General features: G+C 41.9%; 1 protein-coding gene across 6 annotated transcripts in view; it reads right to left on the bottom strand.

Annotated features, from left to right (window-relative positions):
- Positions 1–24,407, bottom strand: part of mei1 (meiotic double-stranded break formation protein 1) — a 54,705-nt gene that overhangs the window by 18,519 nt on the left and 11,779 nt on the right. For 5 of the 6 annotated variants that reach the window (XM_020624996.1, XM_020624995.1, XM_020624999.1 and 2 more), the window contains 19 exons: positions 22,940–23,118; positions 22,494–22,608; positions 22,028–22,144; positions 21,476–21,575; positions 19,315–19,449; positions 18,698–18,812; positions 17,535–17,626; positions 17,046–17,193; positions 16,506–16,617; positions 14,298–14,358; positions 13,536–13,633; positions 10,418–10,598; positions 8,843–8,993; positions 7,789–7,974; positions 7,466–7,597; positions 7,007–7,196; positions 2,762–2,878; positions 1,749–1,859; positions 112–287 (listed from right to left, as the gene is read on the bottom strand). In XM_020624996.1, coding sequence (XP_020480652.1) covers positions 112–287; positions 1,749–1,859; positions 2,762–2,878; positions 7,007–7,196; positions 7,466–7,597; positions 7,789–7,974; positions 8,843–8,993; positions 10,418–10,598; positions 13,536–13,633; positions 14,298–14,358; positions 16,506–16,617; positions 17,046–17,193; positions 17,535–17,626; positions 18,698–18,812; positions 19,315–19,449; positions 21,476–21,575; positions 22,028–22,144; positions 22,494–22,608; positions 22,940–23,118 — 2,516 coding nt within the window. The remainder of the gene's footprint in view (positions 1–111; positions 288–1,748; positions 1,860–2,761; positions 2,879–7,006; positions 7,197–7,465; positions 7,598–7,788; positions 7,975–8,842; positions 8,994–10,417; positions 10,599–13,535; positions 13,634–14,297; positions 14,359–16,505; positions 16,618–17,045; positions 17,194–17,534; positions 17,627–18,697; positions 18,813–19,314; positions 19,450–21,475; positions 21,576–22,027; positions 22,145–22,493; positions 22,609–22,939; positions 23,119–24,407) is intronic. The other variant, XM_020624997.1, reaches the window with a different exon arrangement.

The raw sequence follows: 24,407 nt of genomic DNA, 5'->3' as shown, positions 1-24,407 counted from the left end.
TCTATGTCCCATTTTACTGAATGTTCTGTGTCTTGCCCTTGACCGTGCATCGACTGTGTGAACGTCTATCCTGAAGTTGTGATAAGAGCGAAGCTGAGCTGCAGCGTGTACCTGGGCGGAGTGAAAGTGCTGCAAGGTAATGAGGGAGGACAAGAGTAGATGGCTGCAGCACAACAGGGCTGAAGGAAGACAAGCTGATGAAGAGAGGGATGCTTCGGAGGAGGCGGAAGAGAGGGCTGTCTGCAGCTGGTCCATCAGTCCACTGTTGGAGAGCAACATGGATACAGCTGGGGAGGAGAAGACACTAAGTCATCACACTGATGGGATCGGCACGTGTTTATCGTGGTGTCTGTGAAGAGCAGTTGGTCTGGATGGCTGCATAGTGATGTGCTGCAGACATCCACCCACAACTGTGCAATAAAGACACACACTTTCTGTGGCACCAGTGAGGCCAGTAGAACAATAAAAGAGATAAACTTATTAAAATTAACAACTACACAGGCCCATATTCAAGTGCTCAAACACACACACACACACACACACAGTCATATCTTATTGCAACTGAAATTTGCCACCTCAGTGTTGACCAAGTACATATCTTTTGATGTGACCTAATATACAAAATACAAGTAGGCTTTTGCATCTGCAAGAATGAACAGAATACAAGAGAAATCATTAGCCTAATATTGGAGTCATACAGTATATAGGCAACAAGCCAGGTCAACTGTAAGTATTGGACAAACTATCATGAAACACATAGTTAATATGTTTTGCCTTGAGATAGAGGGATGAGACCTATTCCTGTCTTCCTCACCATCAGCTGAAACACCATCTAGCCTGAGGCTGAAATAACTAGCATCTCTAAACTCACCGTGAGAGATGGCGAACGCAGGTAGGCTGCAGTGGAGGGAGCAAAGCATTGCTAAGGGCCTAATTAGCTTTGTTTCCCAGTAGCACTGCTGGCCACTGGCTTCGCCTTATGAACTACAAACCAGCTCACTACTGACAGGTTTGTCCTTTGAAGCTTGTTCAGGGAAATGAGTTACAGTAGGTAATAAATAATAAAATTAATATATTTATGGTAAGAGACAGTGTAATGTGACATGATTCATCCTATTTAAGGGCAGCTGACAGCAAATTATTCAGTCATTCAGTTCCATAATGAAACTATTTTGTCTATACTTTGGCTGACTGATTCAATCTGACATTGGCTTTTTAGAATTCAGGAGTTTTTCTTCTCTTGAACAGAGATGTCTTGTAAAACCTTTAAGGGCAGATTCCTCTTTCTTTTTATTTTTCTATTATCTGTTAAACAAAATAAATTGTGTGTGTGAGGGCTCTGAACTTAGTGTTCATGTTACTGTGTTGGTGGGTCTACACTTGTGTGGTTTTGTCTGTGGGTTACATCTATTTAGGGTCAGTGAGGTGCAACACAAACCCTGAGCACTTCTCCTGCTTTTGTGCAAATGTGTGACAAGCTCTCAGGCTATGTGTACAAGAGTCTAAGGCGATGTCAAGAGCTGAGCCAGTTTGTGCATTATTTATGTAAAGGCGGTGTCAGCCCGTATATACAGTATATTCTATTATTTCCTCTGTCAAGGTCAGCCTCCCACCGCTGTCAGAACAGCAGGAGAAATGAACTGAAAGCGACAAAACTGAGGCAGAGGATGTAAAAGATGCCACGCTGGGAGGGTAAAGAGAGTGAGACAAACACGTAGCGATAGAGAAAGAGGCAGAGTGTGTCTAACCTCTGTCACTGCAGTGTGCAGGGGACAGACTCAGGCAGCAGTACAGGTAGCTGAAGGCAGGCAGCAGACTCTCTGTGTCCGTAGGCTTCAGTCTTCCTGCTATATTACTCACTGACACACACACACACGTTCAAACCAATGGCTCACTTGTCTAATATTTTATCTGCAGTGCTCTCAAAAACATTTGACAAACATTTCACCTGAGAGAGACATCGAGACAAGACGTGACAGACAGATCAAGTCTAATGAGCATCATCATTTAATGTCTGTCACGTCGTGTCTACCACTGGTCGGCAAAATCTGAATAATCTGATCTGCCAGTGAAAATGTCAAACACCAGAGGCTGGAAAATATAACTAACAACTCAGAATGAGATTTCACTAACACAGTAAATACTCAAAACCCAAGTGGTAAGTCACAGAGGGACGAGGGGTGTTGACATCAAGGCAAAAAGCAAAGCAAATTCCACTTGAATAATAATATGCTTAGAGTTCTAATATGCTAGACATGTCTAGTAAATTTTCATCAGCAGCCAGCACTCCTCTGAATAGGTCTGTTGATGATATTAAATCAAAGACGAGCGAGGCCTTCATTTAGGAAGGAACACGGGTGCATGCAGAGGGAGGTGTTGAATGCAGACCATGTGCTGAATAGAGAGAGATGTCTTTGTACAGGCAATAGATGATTGTATGTCTGTAAGGGAGCATGTAACTATCTGTGTGAGCATGTATCATACAGAAGAGTAGTTTGCATGCATCGCTGCACAGAACTAAATGTGACGCGAGTCTTTATTGTAGCATTTCTGAGCATCTGAGTGTATAAGAAAGTGTTTGAGTGTGTGCCAGTAATCTAGCAAGTGCTTTATTAAACCTGCCCCTAATGTACGATGGTTATTTGAATATGCAGACTATGTATGGAAACTGTTTGTGTGTCTATGCTAATGAATGAGAGCTGAATGGAGGGGATGTAATGTAGGCTTAGGATGACCTGCCAGCAGCTCCTATTGACCTCACCATGGTAGAGCAGCTTGAAGTGCACCCCATCCATCTTGCTGTAGGAGGAAGATAAAGGCAGGTCACTGGCCTGCGTCACACAAAGCAGCTTCAGCACCAGAGGGAGTGAGTTCACTGCTAAACAAAGAGAAAAAACACGACTGTAAACAGAATTGTGAAAAGGGCAAGAGACAAGAGGGATAAATAGGCAGGCATATAAAAATAAATATGAGCACAAGGAAAACGCTGAGGGAGAGAGAAGATAAACTAATAAAACAGTGAAGAGCATGAGAGACAGAAAGGTGAGGGAGTCTTGCACATGAGAGACTGCCTGATACTTCACCTCACCTCATTACTGATTCAGAACCTGATGTTCCCACAGAAGTTTTCAGCAAAGCCAAAATAGACTACATTGTTCAAACTGACACCATTCAAACAATGAATGATAAGGAGTGTTTAAAATTAGCCGGAGTATATTACATGGACTGGTAGAGCTGTGGAACGAGGTTCTGCTGGCTGTAACACACAGTGATCATCGAGATGAAGCAAAAAAAACAAACAAAAAAACACATAAACAACAATATTCTGGGTCTGGGTCCAGGGTAGGGTTAAAGCTGGTGAAAAACACAGAGAGAAAGCAGAGATGAGGTGCAAGGAGACAAAAGCCAGGAGTTCTCAACAGGAAAAACCCTGGAGGAAGATCATGAAGAAGAATCATCCACATACTGTACTTCTTTCACTGTTGTAGTGCATAACATTAAAATATTCCCCCTTGGGATCCTGCCACATTAGTGGCTAATATAAAGTGTACACCAATGCAAATTACAGCGGGCTGAACTGGAACATGTGTGGGGATAATGGCCTGCGATCCCCACCGGACCTGGGATGAGCAGAGAGCCAGCAGAGAGCCAGCAGAGGCTAACCACAGCAACAGTGTCTGAATCCTCAACCGGCACACTGGTGCCGTGCCCTTCAGCTGTGTTCATTAACCTGGTCAAGCAAACAGACATAATAATGCCATCTGGCAAACACCTCGCCCAGGAGCACATTACAGCACCAGATATGCAGACAAGGAACTGAAGCTGTAATCCAGTGTCTAAGTTCACAAAGAGCAAACCAACACTAAACAACAGTAAGATTATCAACAAAAAGACTATTCTACAGTACATTAATTAACCTGAACTTGTACTGGGATGATATATTACTGTTGTTGTACTACTAAACTGTCTAAACAGATGTCAAGTCAATGACAGTAAACAGGAAGCAGAGTTGCCTCAAACATATACAAGTGTATAAAACCCCAGTATAACAATGTAGTACACACTGATAATACAGGCTGTGAAAACATAATCAACACCACATGCTTCCTACAGGGGGAGAAATCTAGATAAACAAGTGTTTCACATCCCACAGTCAGAACTCCCAAAGGATGTTGGGAGGGTTTGTTTTAACAGAGCATTAATAGGTCTTTCCTTCACACAACAGAAGAAACAGTGTTCTGGGAACTCTTTTGCCATTTCAATTCAATTTAAAACTAACCATGTCTTGGGAGAGACTTTGTGATTACTTTCCAATTATAACCGGAGTCTGCCTGGAGAAACAGGGCCACCACAAGCCACGTACCCTACACATGAACTAACATAATGCAATGTTCTGTTTATATTTCAGTTGTGTTATGGGATAGAATTTTGTGTATTTTGATATTTGAGAGAAACAAAATCAAAACCAAAACATTACATTTCTAGTGACTGAACAGCCATTCACTGTACTACTGGATCAATCCATCCATTATCTTGGGTGGGGTCGCGGGCCAGACGTCCCTTTCCCCAGTGACGCCATACTCATCTCAATCATAGTTTGTTGGCCTTCTCAGATCAAATTTGTGGAGCGGAGGATGAGGTCATATTAAAGTTTTGAAGGATTTTAAAGAATTAATATGAATAATCTGATTGGAATGCACAATTCCCTTTACGATGCACTTGGGACTACAGCCAGAGGTACTGGCATCCAGGGGGGCGGCGTGATGTACCACCCGGGTACTGATCCAACTGTCCCCGTAGCACAGAATACCAAAAAGTCCAACAATTAATTAAGTAGTAAACACTGGCACAGAGTGTGGAGCCAGATTTATATTTGCTTCCTTATTTTTTAATTAGACGCTACTTGTTAAAGTTTACATCGTGTTCTATTTAGGCCAACAGCCATTTGTGGTAACAGCAAGAAACGCTGATGGATTTGACAAGTTAACATCATTTTATGAAGTGAAAATTGGTATTTTAGGAACCAGAAAGTCTGTATAATTGAACTAAATTGTTTGGTAAGGTGCAAAGTGTTTTCTGCAATGCTTTGGTTAAATGTTTTTTTTTTTTTTTTGGTTGTACAATATGTGAGGCACACCATGTAGTGGGAATTATGTAGAAAGACTTTTAGCCAAGAATAGCTTTTCCTAATCAAATATATCTTTTCAGTCAATATGAAGAGGCGGGCAACTGAGACCAATGAGTCCCAGTGTGGCTGCTGCTGCTGGTCATCGATAAAACTGAGATTTAATTAACTAAAGGAGAAGAAAAGAATGTCAGGGTGAATTTGTTCTATTACATCTCACAGTGTAGGAGCCCACAGGGTAAACCTGTGAGCGTGCGGATCAGTGGGTCTGTGTGTGATTATGTGTATGAGCTTGTGTTGAGCAGGGAAGCGACAGTTTTATTTAATATACAAGGTTTTGTTATATAACTGAAGCAAAACAGCCAAACAAAAAACTGCCTCCGGCATCATAAAAAGTCACCCCAGGGGAGTCAGCAGCAACATTTGCCTCAATCTTGAAGCTGCAGTTAACTGGATCTGTGCATTTATGAGATATCAAACCAATACAGTGACTGTTGTATAAAATTTTGAAAAGTGGCTGATATTCTTTTGTGTGACTAACTGAACGTATTACTGCAAGGATAGATCCTGCAGCCAGAAGTGTCAGGAAGTTATGAATGTATTATTGAACAAACCTGTGTCTATGATAAGAACTAAGAACTTTGAACAAACTTTAGGTAGAAGAAAGGAAAATGGACTTTCCTAAGGAGGTAAAGTGTCACCACAGCAGAGGCCACTAAACTTTTATAGACAACAGCCTAGCCGTCAACATTAAAAGACCAAATAAGTGACACATTAGGTGCTTTCGGACCAAACAGTTGCAGGGATGCAGTTCAAGGGACTACCCCACTGGGGAGACCCCCCCAAGAGCTACACACCTTCACTGGCTTTTTTCTGTTTGCCTTCGCACCGGCAGTAGGACTGCTGAAGTGACGTAACACTAAAAGCTGGCCAACTGTTAGCGATTAGCCAGCAAGCTCACAATGGGTAACACATAGTGACGTTACATTACTGATAAGTATTTTCTTTGTATGTTGCTAAGGTTAATTGTATAAGGAGCCACTAACCGTCTGCAGAGGCTTCTGCTGGTGGACCTCAGGTCCCCATGCTGCTGGTGATGGCTATTGATTGCTATTGTTTACACAGCTAACAGTTTTCTAAACAATGACAATTAGCACTGCTGCAGCTGAAGTGCTCATACAGCACATCACTCATGGTTCCTATTGTGTGTGGAGAGTACCCACCCTGAAGTAAAAGCTAATAAAATCCCTCAAAATGGCGTTCTAATAACTATTATTGTTCTGTTTTTGCAGTGCAGACACAGAAAAAAAAGAAGGTACCTTTTCCAATAATTCTAGGGACTATTTATGGCTCATGAGGAAGTTACCTCCTAAAATGGTATCACAGTGATCGGTGTGATTTAAATTTGAAGAAACAATAGGTCTGTATGTGTGTGTCTGTGTGTCTATGCATCTACAGTAGTGTGAATACGTTTGCTTCCACAGTACACAGATGTGATTGCCTCCAACAACAGAGAGCGTGTACTTAAAGATTGTTCTGTCACTTAAAAGTTGGGATAACATTCAAAACTTCTTGATTGCGTTAAGAATCCATTACTGCCTCATCACTGCACTGCAGGTGCATCACAATTTTATGATGCCATTTATCTCTGCATTTGTTATGAATTGCTAGTAGACGTGTAAAGTAAAACTGCTGTTACAGCCTTTATCACATCTCCAGGAAGCCTGATAAAAACACTGCCTGCCAAACTCTTACATGATAAAGATAACTATATCACTTAAGCTTTCAATGTGCGGTAAATCAATTATTTTGTACTGATCTTCAAGTACGCAAAAGGTAGTTTTTACATAATACTTCTATAAAGACTACTGTGTCTCTCACCCTGTTCAGTGTGTCCCTGTCCAGGTCCATGGCCCACGTTCTCCACACTGAGCCTCTGTAACACCTGGAGCAGGGCTGGCCCTAGCTGGGCACACAAGCCTGGCTCATAGTGTCTCTGACGATGACAAAGCACTTGCAGCACTCCAAGAGCTCGCTCTGCCAGGGGGGCCTCCCTTGTGCTAACCATGTCCTATACTCATTCAGACAGCAAACAGAGACAAACAGACACAAGTTTTAGGACTATCCGTCTGCACCAGTGTTCTGCTAATATAGTAAAGCCAGCCAGTTACCAAATGCAGGTTAAACACTCATGTTTTTCCACTAACTATGGGACATGAGTCTCATTTCTGTTTCATACACAGTGACGTGCAGCACATCAGCCACAATTTAAAAGTATCTTCACTTTAATAGGGCCAACGTCTTCTATCTCTCTTCCTGTTTGGGGTTTCTGGTGCTCACCAGGAGATTCAGGATGACAGCTGGGTACGTCTCTATCAGACTCAGGAGCTCCATGGTTTCTTTGTCTGGCTCCTCATCCTGCCTCTCATCTGCCTGGCTTTCTCTACTCTCTCCCTTCTCCTGTATCGCTGCCTGTATCCAGGAAGGAAATCCAACAGCCTTTTCATCTATTCTGATTCAAATTTTTGAGAACTAAAAGGGAATTAATATACAAACTAATGCATCATATCTCAGGGTGAAATTAATTTGTGAACCAAGTGTGTTCAGTCAAGCCACCTGTAACATGTGAGTGTGAGACAGAAGTGCAACAACTGTCCACTTACTGCAGTCTCCTCTGCATCTGTGTGCTGTTTGCGCTTGGTCAACCACAGTTCCAAAACCAGGGGCCCAAACCTTTCTGCTAACTCCGGACAGCGATAAATGAAATGGAGGAGTGCAGGATGGTGAATGTAGAGGGAAGAGAAGCTCTGGCAAGAGGAGAGTGCCTTGCTGATGCAGTTCAAGGGAGCCTTAAGTATGTTGGTAAGGAAAGATTAGATTGAAAATGCCAAAGTACTTTATTTGAGATGAGCAAACACACAAATTAGATGCTTGAAAATAATTTTTTCACAATCCAAATGTGAGGCTGCTTTTAAACCCCTTAGTCACAACAGGAAGCCTCCTGTAATTTATTGCTTATTTATATTCATAGCTAACATAAAGTATTATAAGTACTTTCAAACAAGCTGCTGCACAAAGTTTTTCCACATAATGTTCTTTGAGCTAAAGAAACAAATTATTTTGAGAAAAGATTATTTGTTCTGCGTAGCTTGAGAAAAAAGGGTAAGCTATAATTAATATTCTTTGCTGCTGAATCATCCACAGCATATGGATTTTGCATCAAAAGAAAATATGAGCTGTCAAGCTTTGATTCGGACTATTCAGAGGGCTCCACATTAAGGGATTCCATATTAAATCTCACAGAAGTCTAGCTCCAGCACATGCTGTTCTCTGTCTTTGTGCACAGGAAAACATCACGTTGATCTCCTGCATCTTGATACAGTCTCAACACCTTAGTGTGGTATTGCTAGTAGGTCAACTCAGTGAACATGACTTGATTTTTTAAATCTGAGATTGCATCATTAAACAGAAAATAAAACAGATTAGTTCAAATTGAGGCAGATTACTTGCCTCAAAAGTCAAGTGTACTTTAGTAGGCATAACAGATAGGGAACAAAAATGCATGGAAATGAGCACGAGCCTTGAGGCATCATGTTCTACAAGATACAGAAAAGCATCAAATCCATATTGTTTTCTTAAACTGTGCCTTGATAATGGTTCTGTGTATCTACTGCACTACTTCTGTAAGTTACAGTGGTCAGTGAACCTATCAGTTACCCCATCGAGGCCGGGGCTCTTGTGCTGTGTCACTGCCAGCAGGTAGAGGGTAGAGCGGAGCACAGAGCGAGGCAGGGCACAGCTGCCCTGCTCCTGCACGGAGCACAATAGCCACAACACACTGGAGAACACGGTCTGGTCTGGGAGGAGCCTGAGCACACGCACACACACACACATACACACAACAATGATAACTCTAACTTACAATATATACACATACATGAGGCCATTTACATTTGAATGCATACAAACATGCAAACACAAAAATAGCTCAATGTCAAACATGACTCAGCACATACTGTACATACATTCAGTGTGTGAGGGTAACAAAGTGGACAAACACACAAACACTGTGCAAATACATTCAGTGTGTGAGGGTAACAAAGCGGACAAACACACAAACACTGTGCAATGCAGACAACCTGCTCCAGGTCATGTTGATAATCACAGTCTTGCAATATTTCTTTGTCATGCAAAAATACACCCATACACATTCAGTTACAATGTATACCAACGCACAAACACATGCAAATATTCCCAGATCCTATCACTGAGTAGTATGCATAGGTTACACACGCTCAGCCCTCCTACGCTATGTAAATCTCTGGCCACAGCTCCCATTAATCTTGATGAGACCACACAGTGGCAGGGAGAGGCTCTCATCCCCTGACCCATCGGGGGGATAATGCACAGCCGAGCTTCCACAGATGGACAGATTAAAGTTTCCAAAGAAGCTGAGGCCATAAAATGCTGTATGTACTTAAGAACACCCTTGATGGGCTGGGGAGGGAGCTACAGTGACATTTAAAACCAGCTGGGTTCTTGGCAGAACTGAGAAATGTATTTATATAATTCTGAAGCTGTGATGTGACACTGAATATCCACCGGGATTCTGTATTTTCAGTGCAGTAATAAAAATCAAGTGTTGTCTTTTCTGCTTTCAGGGGCATCACATCAAAGCAATAAACATCTGTTATATCCAGATTAATAATGAATGTGGACAATTCACAATTAAAGTGTCAGATATCTTCCTAAGCACCTATAGCTATCTATAAAATATATACTTACTTATACACTGTATTTTACTTATATGTAGCCACACTTTTAAGTTTATATACAGATAAAACTGGAGCACAAACTAGTACGAAGAGTTTTGTTAACATTTTCCATAGCACAGATAATACAGTGCTACCAAGAGCTACTCAGCAGTCACCAAGACAGGAACAAAGACACGTCTTGGACACTGGTAACGCAGCACAAAGTCAGTACTTCTGTATCCAACTATGCTTCAGGCAAAACCAATCTGCAGCAGTACCAGGAACAAATGTTAACAATCAGTGAAATGTTTTTTCTGGTGCTGAAATATTAACTGAATTATTCTATTTCCACAAAAATACCAGCTCAGAACATGACTTTTTTTCCTCAACACCTGCTCAATATTAAACTGAACAAGGATTTCCCTCTTAATAAGCTGAACATTTAGAAAACCATTCTCCTTTTTCAGCTTTCTGAAGCACTAGTGTTAAGAATGCCTAGCCAGTCACCAGGCCAGACCATGTGTGTGCTCCACACTACCTGTCTCCTTGCTGCAGGGCAAGGTGCAGTATTATCACCAGACAGTACTGAGTGGCCCTCGGTCCTTTATAGTCACACAGCTGGAGCCCCACGGCCTCACACAGCACAGAGGGCCAGTCTGACAGGCGGCAGCACAGAGAGGGAAGGCTGTATAGAAGAAGACTCTCCACTTCCTCAGCATCTGGGGGGGGATGAGCAAGGAAATAAAACAGAAAGAGAAGGGAAGTGGGTTTAATAATCAAAGTGAGAAACAGGAAGAGGAGAAGGCCAAAGAGAGAGGGTGAATGAGAGAGACACATGAGAAGAAAGAAGAAGGGATAAGGCTGAAGGAGAAAGATGGACTGAACTGAGTAAAGCACAGCAGCAGAGGCACTGAGGCTTCATCAACAGACCAACACTCATTGATTCTGTACTTATATGACTAAAGCTAAGCCAAAGCTGTGGTTTATAAAAAAAAAATCATCTGGGTGTGAAAATGACTGGTTACACAGACTTTGGACTTTTTCCAAATATCTATGATTTATCAAAGCATAACGCCAGTATCCATCACTAACCGAGACGTGGACGCTTAAATGCAATTTATAACATTCTCTGAAAAAGCTATGTTATGTAATCTGGCAAAGTTGAAAATCATTTTTCAAAAACGATATCCCTAAAGAATAGAAAGACAAGATGAAGAAAGCATGTGAAATAATAGGTGTAACATCAAAGGGAGCAGTAAGAAAAACATCGAAACATGAATGAAAGGAGATGAGAGACAGGAGGGGGCGGTGTGAGACAGTGAGACAGTGAGACCGAGGCAACGGGCAAGACGGCACAGTGGTTAGCACTGTCGCCTCACAGCAAGAAGGTTCTGGGTTCAAACCTCATGGCTGAATGGGGCACTTCTGTGTGGAGGTTGTATGTTTTCCCCCTGCCCGTGTGGGGTTCCCTCCAAGTACTCTGGCTCCTTCCCCCAATGAGGACATGCAGGTTAGGTACAGTATAAAGGTGACTCTATAGACTGGTGACCTGTCCAGGTTTCACCCTACCTCTCGCCCAGTGTCTGCTAGTATTGGCTCCAGCCCCCTGTGACCCTCCACAAGAGAAGCGGTATAGATAATGGATGGATGATGACAAAGGGGAAGCACAGCAGGGACTTTAGAACTTTTTCTGAAATGGATAAAAGAGTAGGACTACCTGCACTGCGATATGGTCTCCATTTTTGGGTGGTCTTTAGTAAGTTGGAGAAAGAGGAGGAGAGAAAGGTGCAAGGGATGGTGGAGAAGAGAATGAGATGCAACTAATAAATAGCTCAAAGGCAATAAAACAAAGAGAATGGAACCAGAAACATGGCACTTGAACAGAGAAAATGGTGCTGAGCAATGCAACCTCTTGCAGGTACGAGGTAATCACAATATAGCAGGGACAGAGTAGTGACAAAGTAGGTACAAGGAGATGGCAGAAAGGGTTAAGGATCACTGATACATGTGGGGAGTGAGACTACCAATCAGCCAGAGGAAGGGAACAATGCAAGGAAGGAAATAGGAGGTAAAGAAATACAGAAAGAAGAGGAGAGATAAATATGAGGAAGAACCAGCGGGGGAAATGGCCATTATGCTAAAGGCTACAGACCCATGGCAAGACAGAGCGCAGTGATCGGGGTGAGTCACTGAGCACAAAGGGGAAGAAATAATGGCACTGTTTAGGAACCATGAGAAAAATGAGGACACCAGCCACCAATGCAGCCATCACCCTCTAGGGAACTGGTGGTAGAGTTAAGAAGGGAGGCAGGAAGAAGAACAGAAAGGCGTCTCAAAGGAATACTGGGGGTCTCAAAGGGACAACGGGGAGAGAGAAGAAGACAACAGAGGACAGATGATGGAGGAAAGACACCAAACAGACCTACAAAGCAGAAAAACAGAAATGAGAAGAGAGGTAATTATCAGACAGCAGCACAAAAGTACAAGTGACACTTTAATAACCATTAATTAGCAATATCGAAGAGAAATTCAATCAGCAAAAGACACAATTAAAACACTGACATGGAGAGTGCACACAACAAGCTGCTGAAGAGAGACAGAACTAATGTGTTTAAACCTGGAAAACAAAGTTTAAAACAAAGATAAAATGAACTTTTTGAACAAGAAACATGAGGGCAAAGAGAAATGAGAGAAGACAAGAGGCTGAAAATTAAAGTGAAACAGATAACGGTGATGGAAGAGAGGAAGATGTTGAGAGGCAGAAAAAAAACAGGAGACTAGCTCATTGTTCAAACCCACAGACAAACACACACACACACTTACTCAACTCTTACATCCCATTATCTCAAAACTCTGGTCTCAGTGTCAACATACCTCTGATCTGAAATGTGTTTTAACTCAGTTGCAACTTCACTTCCCTGAAATTTCTTGCAATATGTAATGTGTTCTAATGAAATGTACTTTAGTCTCAGGAGCAACGGCTCGACCTGCGTTGTCACAGATGTCACTGACACAGTTGGACGAGCCAGCTAATCTGGCGTTGAGACCCTTGTTTCTGAACAGGACACTACCTGACTTCAGAGAACAGGCCTCGCTATTAGGGACGAGAATCCTGTTTAACACTATAGATGTGTGAAGATAAGGTAAAGAGAAGAGAGAAAGTGCACAGGAGAGGAGAAAGAAAGAGAATGCCATGAACAGATACAGAAGAAAAACGCTAATGAAACTACTTATTTACTGTAATACACTTTTGTCAGCTTATGACTGTGATTCTAGAAAAATGAATAAGATGATTTTTTGTGTCCAATTTAGTTTGATTCATTCAATAAATGCCACCTAAAGTCTGTTTAATTTGTTCAACATTACCTTCATCTATCCATTTTACTACTGTCTGATTATATCCAAAGTAATCAGACAGAATTACTCTTATTATACATCATAAGCATTTCTTCTTTGGCTATGGAAGAATATGATTTGAACAACCGGCCTCACCTGACCTTTTCACACAAAGCACATCTTGAACACTGTCATCACTTCTATTCAACAGCTCAACAGCCTCAGATAAGTGGTAGCATGACATCATTGCTTGGAAACTGACAGGAACAACTGGGTAGTTGCTCTGTGTGTGGTTCACATGTGCATGTGTATTTGCATACCGTGGTAGCAGGCGCCCGAAGCAGGGTCTGATTGGGAAAGCAGACACATACTGAGTTTCTGTAGAAAACCACAGCACGATGTATTCAGATTTGTGTTCCTGAAAGAATTGAAGGAGAAGTACACAAACTAAGCATGATTACAAAGAAACAACAGTAGAAAGAATGCAGAGTGAAATACAGAGGAAATAAGGGCAAACACTGCAGCCATCCTCCACAGTACATGGTCAATATAGTGAAAAATCAACTACAAGACACAAGACAATGTGTGCCTAAACTTAGTCCTTTCAAATATGACACAGCCATACCGTGACACAGATACGGTATGGCTCAGTTTCATTACCGCTTAGAACAGTGGGGCAAAAGTATACTGCGTTAACCACATTTATGACCACACAAAAGCAAAGACACACTAACAGCTGCACAGAGAAAAGCAGACATGCTTACATACACCAAATCAAAAAACACAGTAGGCTGTGAAGTTGCAGAGCCGCTGCTCTGAGAAGGACACGCTGCTAGGAAGGCTGGCTTATTGGAACAAAGTAGACAGAGTGCCTCAGAAATGACAGAAACCTCTGTAGTGCTCTCTGGCTCACTGTTCACTGTGCTCTGACTGCAAATGGTAATAAGAACTAAACATTCTGAGGCACTGTGGTTTAACACACACACACATGCGGACACGCACATACACACAGCTTTCAGACAGCGGTGCTTTGTAAGAGTAATTGCTGTGCATGAGTGTGTGTCCTCAGTGTTGCATTGTACCTGTTTCCCACACAGAAGAGGGCTTTGTGTTCCAGAGCCAGCCGGTAGAAACCAGAGGATGCTGGAGGGAAGAGTGAGGTAATGTTACATAGTACAGTACATCACAGGGAGAACAGTAACAAAAACATGATAAACTACACACAAACCGCAAGATAAATTCTACAACAAACAGCTGAACACTAAGGAAAGGCACATAAATCTCCTGTATAGCTCTAAGGACAACAAAAGAACATGCTGATGAAAAAAAAAAGAGCTCAGTGTTGTAAACATGAGTCTGGCAGTTCAGTGGTTTGGAATAAAGTATAGAGGCTTGTGACAGACTAAGGAGGAGAGAGAAAGAAACACCTGTCATCATTATGCCAGGAATCAGTCACATGACTCAGTCTCTGTGCACCGTTATGAGACAGTGCACATGATGTTAACAACATCAGTGTCAGTGTGCTGGGTTAGCGCCACAGTCCCAAAACAACTAAAAATGACAAATGTGAAAAAGTATTTTGTACATAACAAAGCTAACAGCACTATCAGGAGGGTTTACAACACCTAAACGAGCTCATCTATCAAAACATCAGCTCAATCAAGGAGTATATGTCCTCCTAGGTTTTAAGCCTACTTTACGTTTGATTTTAAAAATGCTGCATGTTATGTGGTTCCTTATTTCTACAGAGAGTTGCTGCTCTCACAGAAAATGATCTGCTGCATCTAAATGTAATAATACAGTTTTCTCTAGCAAATGTAATGTCCATGGGTCCATGATCCGCAAAACTGTTTTAATGCCACATTAGTTTTCAAGCTACATTCCCCCTTAAACGATAATCTAAAACTACCCTTGGGGGGAATCGGAGGGCTACACCGAAGGTTATGGGACACAGTACTAGTGTAACTCTATGGGGAAAAAGCATTTCATAAAGCTGCATTTAATGTCTTGGCTGTTTCAGTGCCGCAGAGAGAAAGAGCATCCCTCACTTATTAGAGGAAGGTTTTCATTTCAAGCCACTAGCTCACCAGCAGAGGACTCCTCAGTCATATCTGCAGAAAAGCGTTATTTGTTGTTAACAGCTTGGGGCATAAATATAAAGCTTATGCTTTGTTTTAATGCCGCTACACTGGCTTGTCTAGCTGCCCGAGGCAACACGTTTCCTGTTAGTGAGGTTCATCATGTGGACTACCAGCCTGGGACAGATTGCTCAGTTTCTCCCCTACAGTGATAGGACACTATCAGGTATTTACGTAGCTCCTGCTTTGATGAGAGCAGAATCAGCTCGTGGCTTTGTTGTTTCTGTCTTCGTTTTAAATCGTTTACTCCATTAAACATTACTACAGAAACATAAAGGTTCAGTGGTTCAGAGGCAATCTATTATGGGATAATGAAATGCGATTAAGTTGACGTATCTTTGTATGATTAGCTGGGAACAGAGCTTTATAGTGAAACTGCTCCTGTTGCTGCTGATTTAATTTAGTGAGACATTTAAGACTTCAAGCAAAATGTATTGTAAGCAAGATGTTTAATTGGCAAATCTGCATTAAAACAACAGGCTTGTTTAGAAATAAGCTTGTAGACAGAGGCCTCTAGTTTCACTGCATTACAGGTTGGTGCCATATGTTACTGGCAAGACCAGTGACGATTGGTGATTTAACAGACTTTATATTCTTTATTCTTAAATAGTCCTCAAGTAACTCAGGATATTTAAATGTTGGCTGTCTTATATTTCATGACTTTATCCAATGTTTTAATTCAGTGTAGTAACAGTGCTTCTGTTGCAGCTACTCAACGATGGTATTTTTCTCATACAGTGTGCCATCATTATAATATTCCAAGGTCTGTCAGCCTTTAGAAGTCCTCTGAGTAAGGAGGAAATATTCTTACATTTTAGATCAGGCAGAATACTGAAAAACATCAACTGGACTAGATTTCTAGGCCGAAGACGTTTCACCTCTCATCCAACAGGCTTCATCAGTTCTGACTGACTTTTCGACCTAGGGATCTAGACCAGTTGAAGTTTTTTTCATCTTACAATGACCAGGATGACTGACAATCTGCACAGACATCAGGCAGAATATCTAGAAAATAGCTTCATCAAGATCATCACCCCCAGCCTGGCAATGTGAGCCAGTGCAAATGGAAGAACATACACTGTCAGCAAAAACCAAATCATGGAGAGCATGCTGTTAATTTGATGTTATATGATGCAGTGTTGCCCAACTCACCTAGTTTATTAGCAAAGACGGGCATGAGAGATGGAAGGAGGGTGAACTGGGACGACAGGATGGAGTAGAAGTACTGCAGTACCTGAGCGCTGGGTGTACGCTCACACATCCTCTACTCACAGGAAATCACACGCAAAGAATCAAAATACAAAGTATAAACCTTTTTTGTCCAGTTGATTGTTGGTGTGAAAACCAACTTAAAAACAAACCTCATAAAAAAATAAAATAAAAACAAACCACTTGGTGGCTCTACAGCAGAGGCACTGATCGATAGGTACAAATGTCCATGTGTACACAGAGCTAATGAGGACAGAGGCTGTGGGGCTACGCCTGTTAATGTAGTCATTTAGAGGAACCGCCAGACAGAGCAGGATAATCAGTGTGACCTATTTCCCAGGACAGAGATGGGCACATAGCAAGATAATTTTCTCAAGTGTTTGGTTGCAAGCGTAAGTGACAGAGAGATAGAAGGTTCAGATGAGAAGATGATGAACTGGATGTGAGCCTCTGTGTGTGTGTGTGTGTGTGTCCATCTCTCACAATGACGGTGGGTATCCAGATGGAGTCGCAGCAGCGAAGCAGACACTGGCACAGAGACTCCAGTGAGTCCTGAGTGTGGCTGTGTTTAGACGGCGCCGTGAATGTGTTCTCCTTCAGAACAGGCTCTGATGCACACTCCTCAGCCAACCTTGGACACACACATACACAACTTTATACACAAAAAGAATACAGACAGACACACACACAAACCAAAGACTTCACTAAGCTGCTGGTTGACTGAAGATATTTAGTCCAGTGACTCCACTAATATTCACACAATTCAACACAATAATTGAGCCAAGTGCTTTTAATACAAATGTTGTAAATAATATGACCAAACGAAGCTTTAGGGCACACATTTTAAGTGAAGGATCATTAAACAATGAAACTGAACACTTTCTGTACATTAGTGCATCAGTATACTGACCCTTGAATTTGCACAATGACCCTATTTATCCACTTGAACATGTGACTTGACAATGTGCTGACCTGCAGGCAGCCTGAAAACAGACCAGGGCCTGGAGCGCAAAGACTTCTGACCTAGAAATCTGGCTGCTGGGGTCTGACCCCTTCAGATGCCCCTAGAGGATAACAGAGAGAGATGGGGAAAAACAAACAGGATGAGAGGAGAGAATGGAAGCAGAACAGGAGACAAACAAACCCAATCACATCACAAAGACACCAATCATTGTATTCAAAGCACATCATCCCAGAGATCTCCTGGAGGAAATCATTAAAAGTTCATCTAAAAAAAAGAAAAGCAAACCTCCTCTATTAAAACCTGAGCTCAAAAACACTGAAAATCCTTCTGTTTCTTCAGTGAATATTCACCTTACAGGTCCCAATGACATTTGGTGAATCTGTACTGTGCCTCAGTGTGATTAAAGTAATTGCTAAGTTGGAATGTGAATAAATGCCAACCCCTCTCTCCTCCGGCTGTCGGAGCCCGTTTAAATGTCTGGATCTGGATCCTTGTCTTTCAGCAGTCCCAGCCCCTTATTCTCTCTCTCTCTCATTTTGTTAATTTTCCTGAATATTCCTTTCTTCCCTTTGCCCTTTTCCCTCTTTCTAATGTGTTTTTGTTTTCTTCCCCTGTGTGTATCAGTGCTGTGTGTAGTCTGTCCTCCTACCAGGTCTTTGTCTGGAGGGGAGGTCATGTGGCCCAGGTCTACTGGCTCATCCTCCAGGATCATATTCTTCATAATGATATGATTTCAATATACATATGTTGGTATTCTGACTGTCCATACTGTAAATCTATGAGGATGGTTTATTTTGTACACGACATCGACTGCACCATCTGTCCTAGAAAAGGGATCCCTGCTCTGTTGCTCTTCTTTGGGAGGAGATTCGATTCATTTGAGGGTCTAAGGACACAGGGTGCCATATGCTGTACAAGCCCCCTGGTGCAAATTTGTGATGTGATATCAGGCTGTACAAATAAAATCTGACTTGGCATGACACCAGATAGCATCAACAGCAGCTATGACAGTGACATTTTTAAAGTCTAGTGATAAGCACAGGAAACAGTCTCAACAAAGGTGTCAGACAGGAAGCATAGGCAGTTCTCTTCACCACCAGTTTATGAAGTTCCTAGCTCATAACTCTGCATTTTATATTTGTGGACAAAACATAAATCAAGACTAACTCACAGAGCTTCGCCGATGGCCAGCGGAGGGTAGCGGCAGCTCAGTGAGTCTGTGTGTGATGGCCTCTACCAGTCCTTCTACCTCCCCGTACTGGACTGGTATGGACTGGTGGTTTAGTCTGGACAAATTAAAAAGGGACAGACATTTATACAGAGGAAAGAAACCAGTATTAAATACATATGAATACAAATGAATGATAGGTAGGTCAGAAGGGAAGGAGGCAATGGGCAAACAGGCTTATGAGTGTCTCTCAAACAGCACCTACAACAGTTTATCTACAAGTCTATTGCGTTTCTGCATCTGCGTATGTGCTCACTAGTGAGCATGCAAACACATGTGGGTGGTCTATGTGTACTGTGTATGTGTTTTCATTTGGTGATGAGAGAAAGTGACTAAGCAACTGGCAGTGTGTGTAAATGAATGGGATATTGTACCCGTTTGCTTTCAATCATTCACTAGTCCTTGATCAGTAACGTGTCTGAGAGGACTCTACTGAGACACAGCACCCATTCATGTCAATCACAATAAAAAGTTTAAAATCCTCAGGACATACTGTAGCTGTGCAAGTGTCCTTGATGATATGCAAGTCATTTATCTACAGTATGTGTGTCTGTGTATACCTGAAAAGGATGGCGGCAGTGCTGGCAGCCTGTGTAGCTACAACCAGGCAGGAGGAGGAGACTCCGACTCTCACAGCCTCTGAAACCGCCACAAACCCTGGTCCACTAGGGAACAGACGCACACTCGGGGGCTGTCTGTAAACGCACACAAACACAGACACACATATATGCACCACCGTGACAACCCATTAAAATTACAGTGCATTCATAACCAGTCCATAAATATTTTCTGTTCTAAAGGCTTTTGTTGAAAACCGTTTGCAGCCAACAACTTCAACCCATAGACATCCACAGACACTTTGCATCTTGGATGGTGAAGCTCTCTTTTGTGCATGAGCTAACATTAAAAGGACACCCAAGAAACATTCAGTAGCTAACCTTCCAATTAAGTGTGAAGCCACTATATGTTAAAAGGCCTAGTTCTCCCACAAAGTCCATTCTATAGTGATCCAAACCTACTCAACTTCAAGCTGAGACTTACTGTTTCACACTGAATGTGCTGAAGCCTGAAAAACCAAAAATGTATAAACAGTCTGCGCCACTGTTAGATAGTTGTCTGCTAGCTAGAGAAACAGAGCCTAGACTGGCATCTATGATATATTCTACTAAAATCACTGTTGAAAGCAAACAATTCAAGAGCAAGACAGTTAAAAATGGCTTAGCACTGACTTCTAGATGAGTCAGTAACTCTGCCAAATGCAGAGGAAGGCAGCAGCCTTTCACTAGTTATATGTTTTTGATACGGATGTCAAAAAAGGTACATTAAAAATGACAGTATTCATTTTCCTCATCGATCTACCATTCTTTGGCTTTTGCTGAGCTGTCATGAAACCCCCCACCCCCCTTTGACAACAGTGACCTATTGGCATCCAAAGATCACCAGAGTACTGTACTGTATGTCTCTGGTCCACGATGCAGAGCCGCAGCAGCTGTGATTCACTTTTTCCACAACAGAAGGTGCAGAGAAATGACAAAGGTCCACACAAACATGACCACATACACATTGGTGCTTTGCACTGGAGCTGCTAACATACAAAAAAAACATCCACCCACATCCGTGGCCAAATTACAGAATACTCCAGTCTCTCTCTCTCTCTCTCTCTCACACACACACACACTCACATGCACTTTAGTTTGTTCAGCATTTTAAGAGCCCTGGCCTAGCTAATGTTCTTACTGTTCCACTCAGTGGAAAGGACAAATTACCCTCGACATCTGAAATTTCTCATTCCCTGTGTCATTGCCATGTGATGGTTGGAACATTCCATTAAAATTAGGTCAACCTTGCAGAAATATGACAGTGTTTTACTGGCTCGTGATACACCTTCATCTGCAAACCAGTAGACTGTTAATATAAACCTAATTAAACTCCCCACTGCACCGTATTTTACAAGTTTTAAAGGAAGCTGCTTCTCCCTGTTGGTGTAGCTGATGTTGTACATGCTGATGAGTTTGTGAACAAACATACAATGGTTTAAAAAACATTATCTTCAATGTGTGTGTGGTTCTGGTGATGTTAACATGCAGAAGCTTCACAACTACTACCTAAACATTAAGTAGTGACATTTCAGTGGCCTACAGCATAACTCCATTATCACATGATCATTATGTCAAATCAACAGAGTTAATTAGGGTATGGCATTAATGGTGATACATGAACAGGCCCCAAAATGTTTCTTCAGTTCAAAGCATTTCCACTGAAATCTGTTCACTGAGACCCACAGATCACCGAGTACTGCTGCTGAGCAGCGCCGTGTCTTCTTTGTTATTCTTCATTTTCTTTCAATGCAGCTTTAGTCTTATCAGCAGATAAATCACAATAAACTATCAGTTGAGCTTTATTGTGATATAGATGAACTATCCTTTAACATACACACTGTAGGTACAACAATACTGGCATTTGCAGCAGGGACCTTTCTGCAGAAGTGTCAGCCTGGATGACAGCTGCAGCTAACTGGGACACCTTAATTAAACCATAATTACTTTAATTTGCTGCAGCTGTGTCTATTCTTCTTTTGAAAAAGTAGAGCCGCTGAGGTGTAGTAACATAATTTTTAGTCACTGAGCAAAGAAGCTCCATGCAGGACTTTTCAATAGAGCTGTATGTCCAGTGCAGTAAAGTCATTCTGGTAAAGAAGAAAAATGTACAGACCAGTCTCACCTTTCCAGAATCTCAGAAAGCAGGAGCAGACCTTGTTTCTGCACTTCCAGGTTGGTCAGCCGCAGAGCCTGCTTCAGACTCCGCACCAGGGACTCAATACCTAACACATACCGTAGACACATTGCAAGAAATACTTGACTCAGCTTTGGACAACCAGGCTGGTAGACCTCAGTGCTTTGACTAATGTCTACTAGGCTATAGGCTGAAGAAACATCCTGCTCATAAATGTATAGAGGCCAAAAGCACAAAGACACACCAACACACACAGTCGTGTACAGTATGTCAAACGAACAGTGGTAGTGGTACATCTTTCTCATTTACTGCTACAGAGAATCTCCTGTAATGATCTCATGTTTATACTGAACTAGAACAAGGGCCTAATAGCTCAAGGAGTGGCTATACCAGATATCCTGTGTACTAGTAAATGAAGGCCGAACTGTTTTTCAGAGTATTTCTGTGGAGCGAGACTGAAGTGCTGCAGAATTAAAGAGAGTCTGACATCACATGCACTGCATCTTGGTAGGGTTTTCTAATGTGTCTAAGCCTTCTCACCATAGACAGAGTGACACTGAGAAAAGAATAATGGGTCTTCGGTCAGCAGCAGCAAACAGCTGTAGACAGACCACAGAAGTACCTCACTGCTACTGGCCAGACGGTCAAACAGAAACTCTATAAGGAAAAAAAAAAAGAATCTATAAAATAACTTGTGTGAAGCTAAAGAAATAAAACAGAGAAATGAACACTGCTGCTACACCCTAATACACTTCTGCTGCAGCAGCATCATATCACAACCAAAATACTGTGTCATATTTTCATGCAAATTTAGAACAGGGTACACATAAAAGGATGGTAAATTCTGGTGCAACACAAATATAATCTCAACTGTGATGAAGAGGCGGAGAAAGCAACAAAAAGATAAAAAGTAGGGGAAGTTTTTAAACCTTTAGGCAGACAATGAGTCAAAAGGGGAAGGGGAAGAAACCAAATGTGTGTGTGTGTGTGTGTGTGTGTTTATCACCAGGTACGTCAGCCTCGATGAAGGGAGCACTGTACTGACTAGGAGAATGAACCAGGATGGATGCAATACACTTAGCACTGGTCACCTGCAATGTCTCATCACCACTCAGCAGCAACTGGAAGACAGTTAATGAATTTTCTTAGAGTCCATGAATCCACTCTACTTCCTGAGCCGCAGCCGCCCCACTGATCACACACCGATGATCCACAAAAATCTACCTACATCACAAGCTGTGCTGTAATACACGTCATCACTGAGAAAAATCTCATTAGATATAATCTACACATTGATTTCCCACACATGAAGCACCCATACTTGTCCAGAGTAAACCCCCCTGAATCCCTATTCAAAGGTACATTAATCCAGGATTAGAACTTCTTGTTATGATTACTGTCAGTCCCAGAATGCAGGTCTTGGGAGTGGGAGCAGGATGTTTGGACAGAGACCTTTTTCAGTAAGAGAGGCAGAGGGCAGTGGCCAGTGGGCTGTTGCTCTTGGTTTTGGCTGAGGTTCTGGCTGTTGTTCGTGCAGATGTTCTGGTTCTCACTGCACACGATCTGATGGCCAGGGGTGTTCATCAGAACTGACACCGTCTCTCCATGCTGCACTAGCAGCCACAGCAGGCCTAACAAACAAGTGTGGAAACTACAGTGATGACAAATATATGCTTACATGGTAACATTTTACCAACTGAACATATGTATAAATTATATTTACAGCCTGTGCTTATTGTTTCTGATGTTGTTAATGTCACTTTGAACTGTCTCTGAAATGCGCCATCTAAATAAAGTTGTCTTGCCTTGACTATACAAAGTGTAACATTAATAATAAGACATGTCAAGGAAATAGATACAATATGCATGAACAGAAATGCAGAAACGTCTTTGTTTCTTGCTGTTTGTTTTTAATAATCTGGTATTATGCCTGCACTGATACTACTGCATCTGTAGCATCACTGTCATAGACAAGTCCTTTTCCTAGTTTTCCTGCTGCATTGGCAAACCCAACCCAAAAACAAAATGTCTCCGGCCACAGATATCACCAGCACAGAGGCATAAAGAGATCATAAAAATGCACTATGTAAATTGCCAAACCATAAAATACAAAATAATACTTATACTGTAGCCTTTTTTTAAACTGAGTTTACAAAAGGTCAGGACAATTCACATTAAACCCTGGTGATTAGGACAACGCCCTCACATGGGAGACAAAATGGAAGAAGCCTTAGGAAAGATCATAAAAATACAACATGCAGATACATCAAACGTGTGTAATGAACAACACCCAAAGTCCAAACGTTACGGTGCCATAGAGATGGAGGCACACGAGCTCACTGAGGCCCTCCATCACGTCATTGATTTGAGTTTCACACTTAGGACAAATACAGTAGACATATAACTCAGATGAAAACACAATGCAATAATCAGTTATGTTATTAGCAATTAAATGTAGGACAGCTGTTTGGATGTTCTTTTCCATTCTCGCCATCTGGAGACAACATAATGAAGCAGGAAAACAGACATCATTTTAAACATGAGGAAAAGTGCATTCTATTTTGATAGAAGTGCTTTGAATAGTCTACATACAATCACATAAAATAAACATTAGTCTTGTCTAATTGCTCCACGCTGCTGTTCTCAGCGGCACTGGTAAGAGCTTATCAAGATTAAATCAATTTAAATTACACACAACAAGAGCAACAGCTCAAATGCGGCTACTCTAAAAACTGGGGTGAACCACCCTTGCACCTCTGTTCCAAGCCAACACAGCATCCCACTTCTCTCTCAAGTCTATATAGTGATATAGCAACTTCAATTTTTTAGAAGATAATGGCTATATTTTATTTTCAATAACTCCTCTGCACCTAGCATAACCTCTATTCTGGTTATCATCAAAGCACACGCTGGCGAGCCT

This window comes from Monopterus albus, unplaced genomic scaffold (assembly GCF_001952655.1).
Source record: "Monopterus albus unplaced genomic scaffold, M_albus_1.0 scaffold342.1, whole genome shotgun sequence".
NCBI classification, from domain to species: domain Eukaryota; kingdom Metazoa; phylum Chordata; class Actinopteri; order Synbranchiformes; family Synbranchidae; genus Monopterus; species Monopterus albus.
Note: the sequence above shows the minus strand (reverse complement) of the source record. Positions and strands in the feature narration are given on the sequence as shown.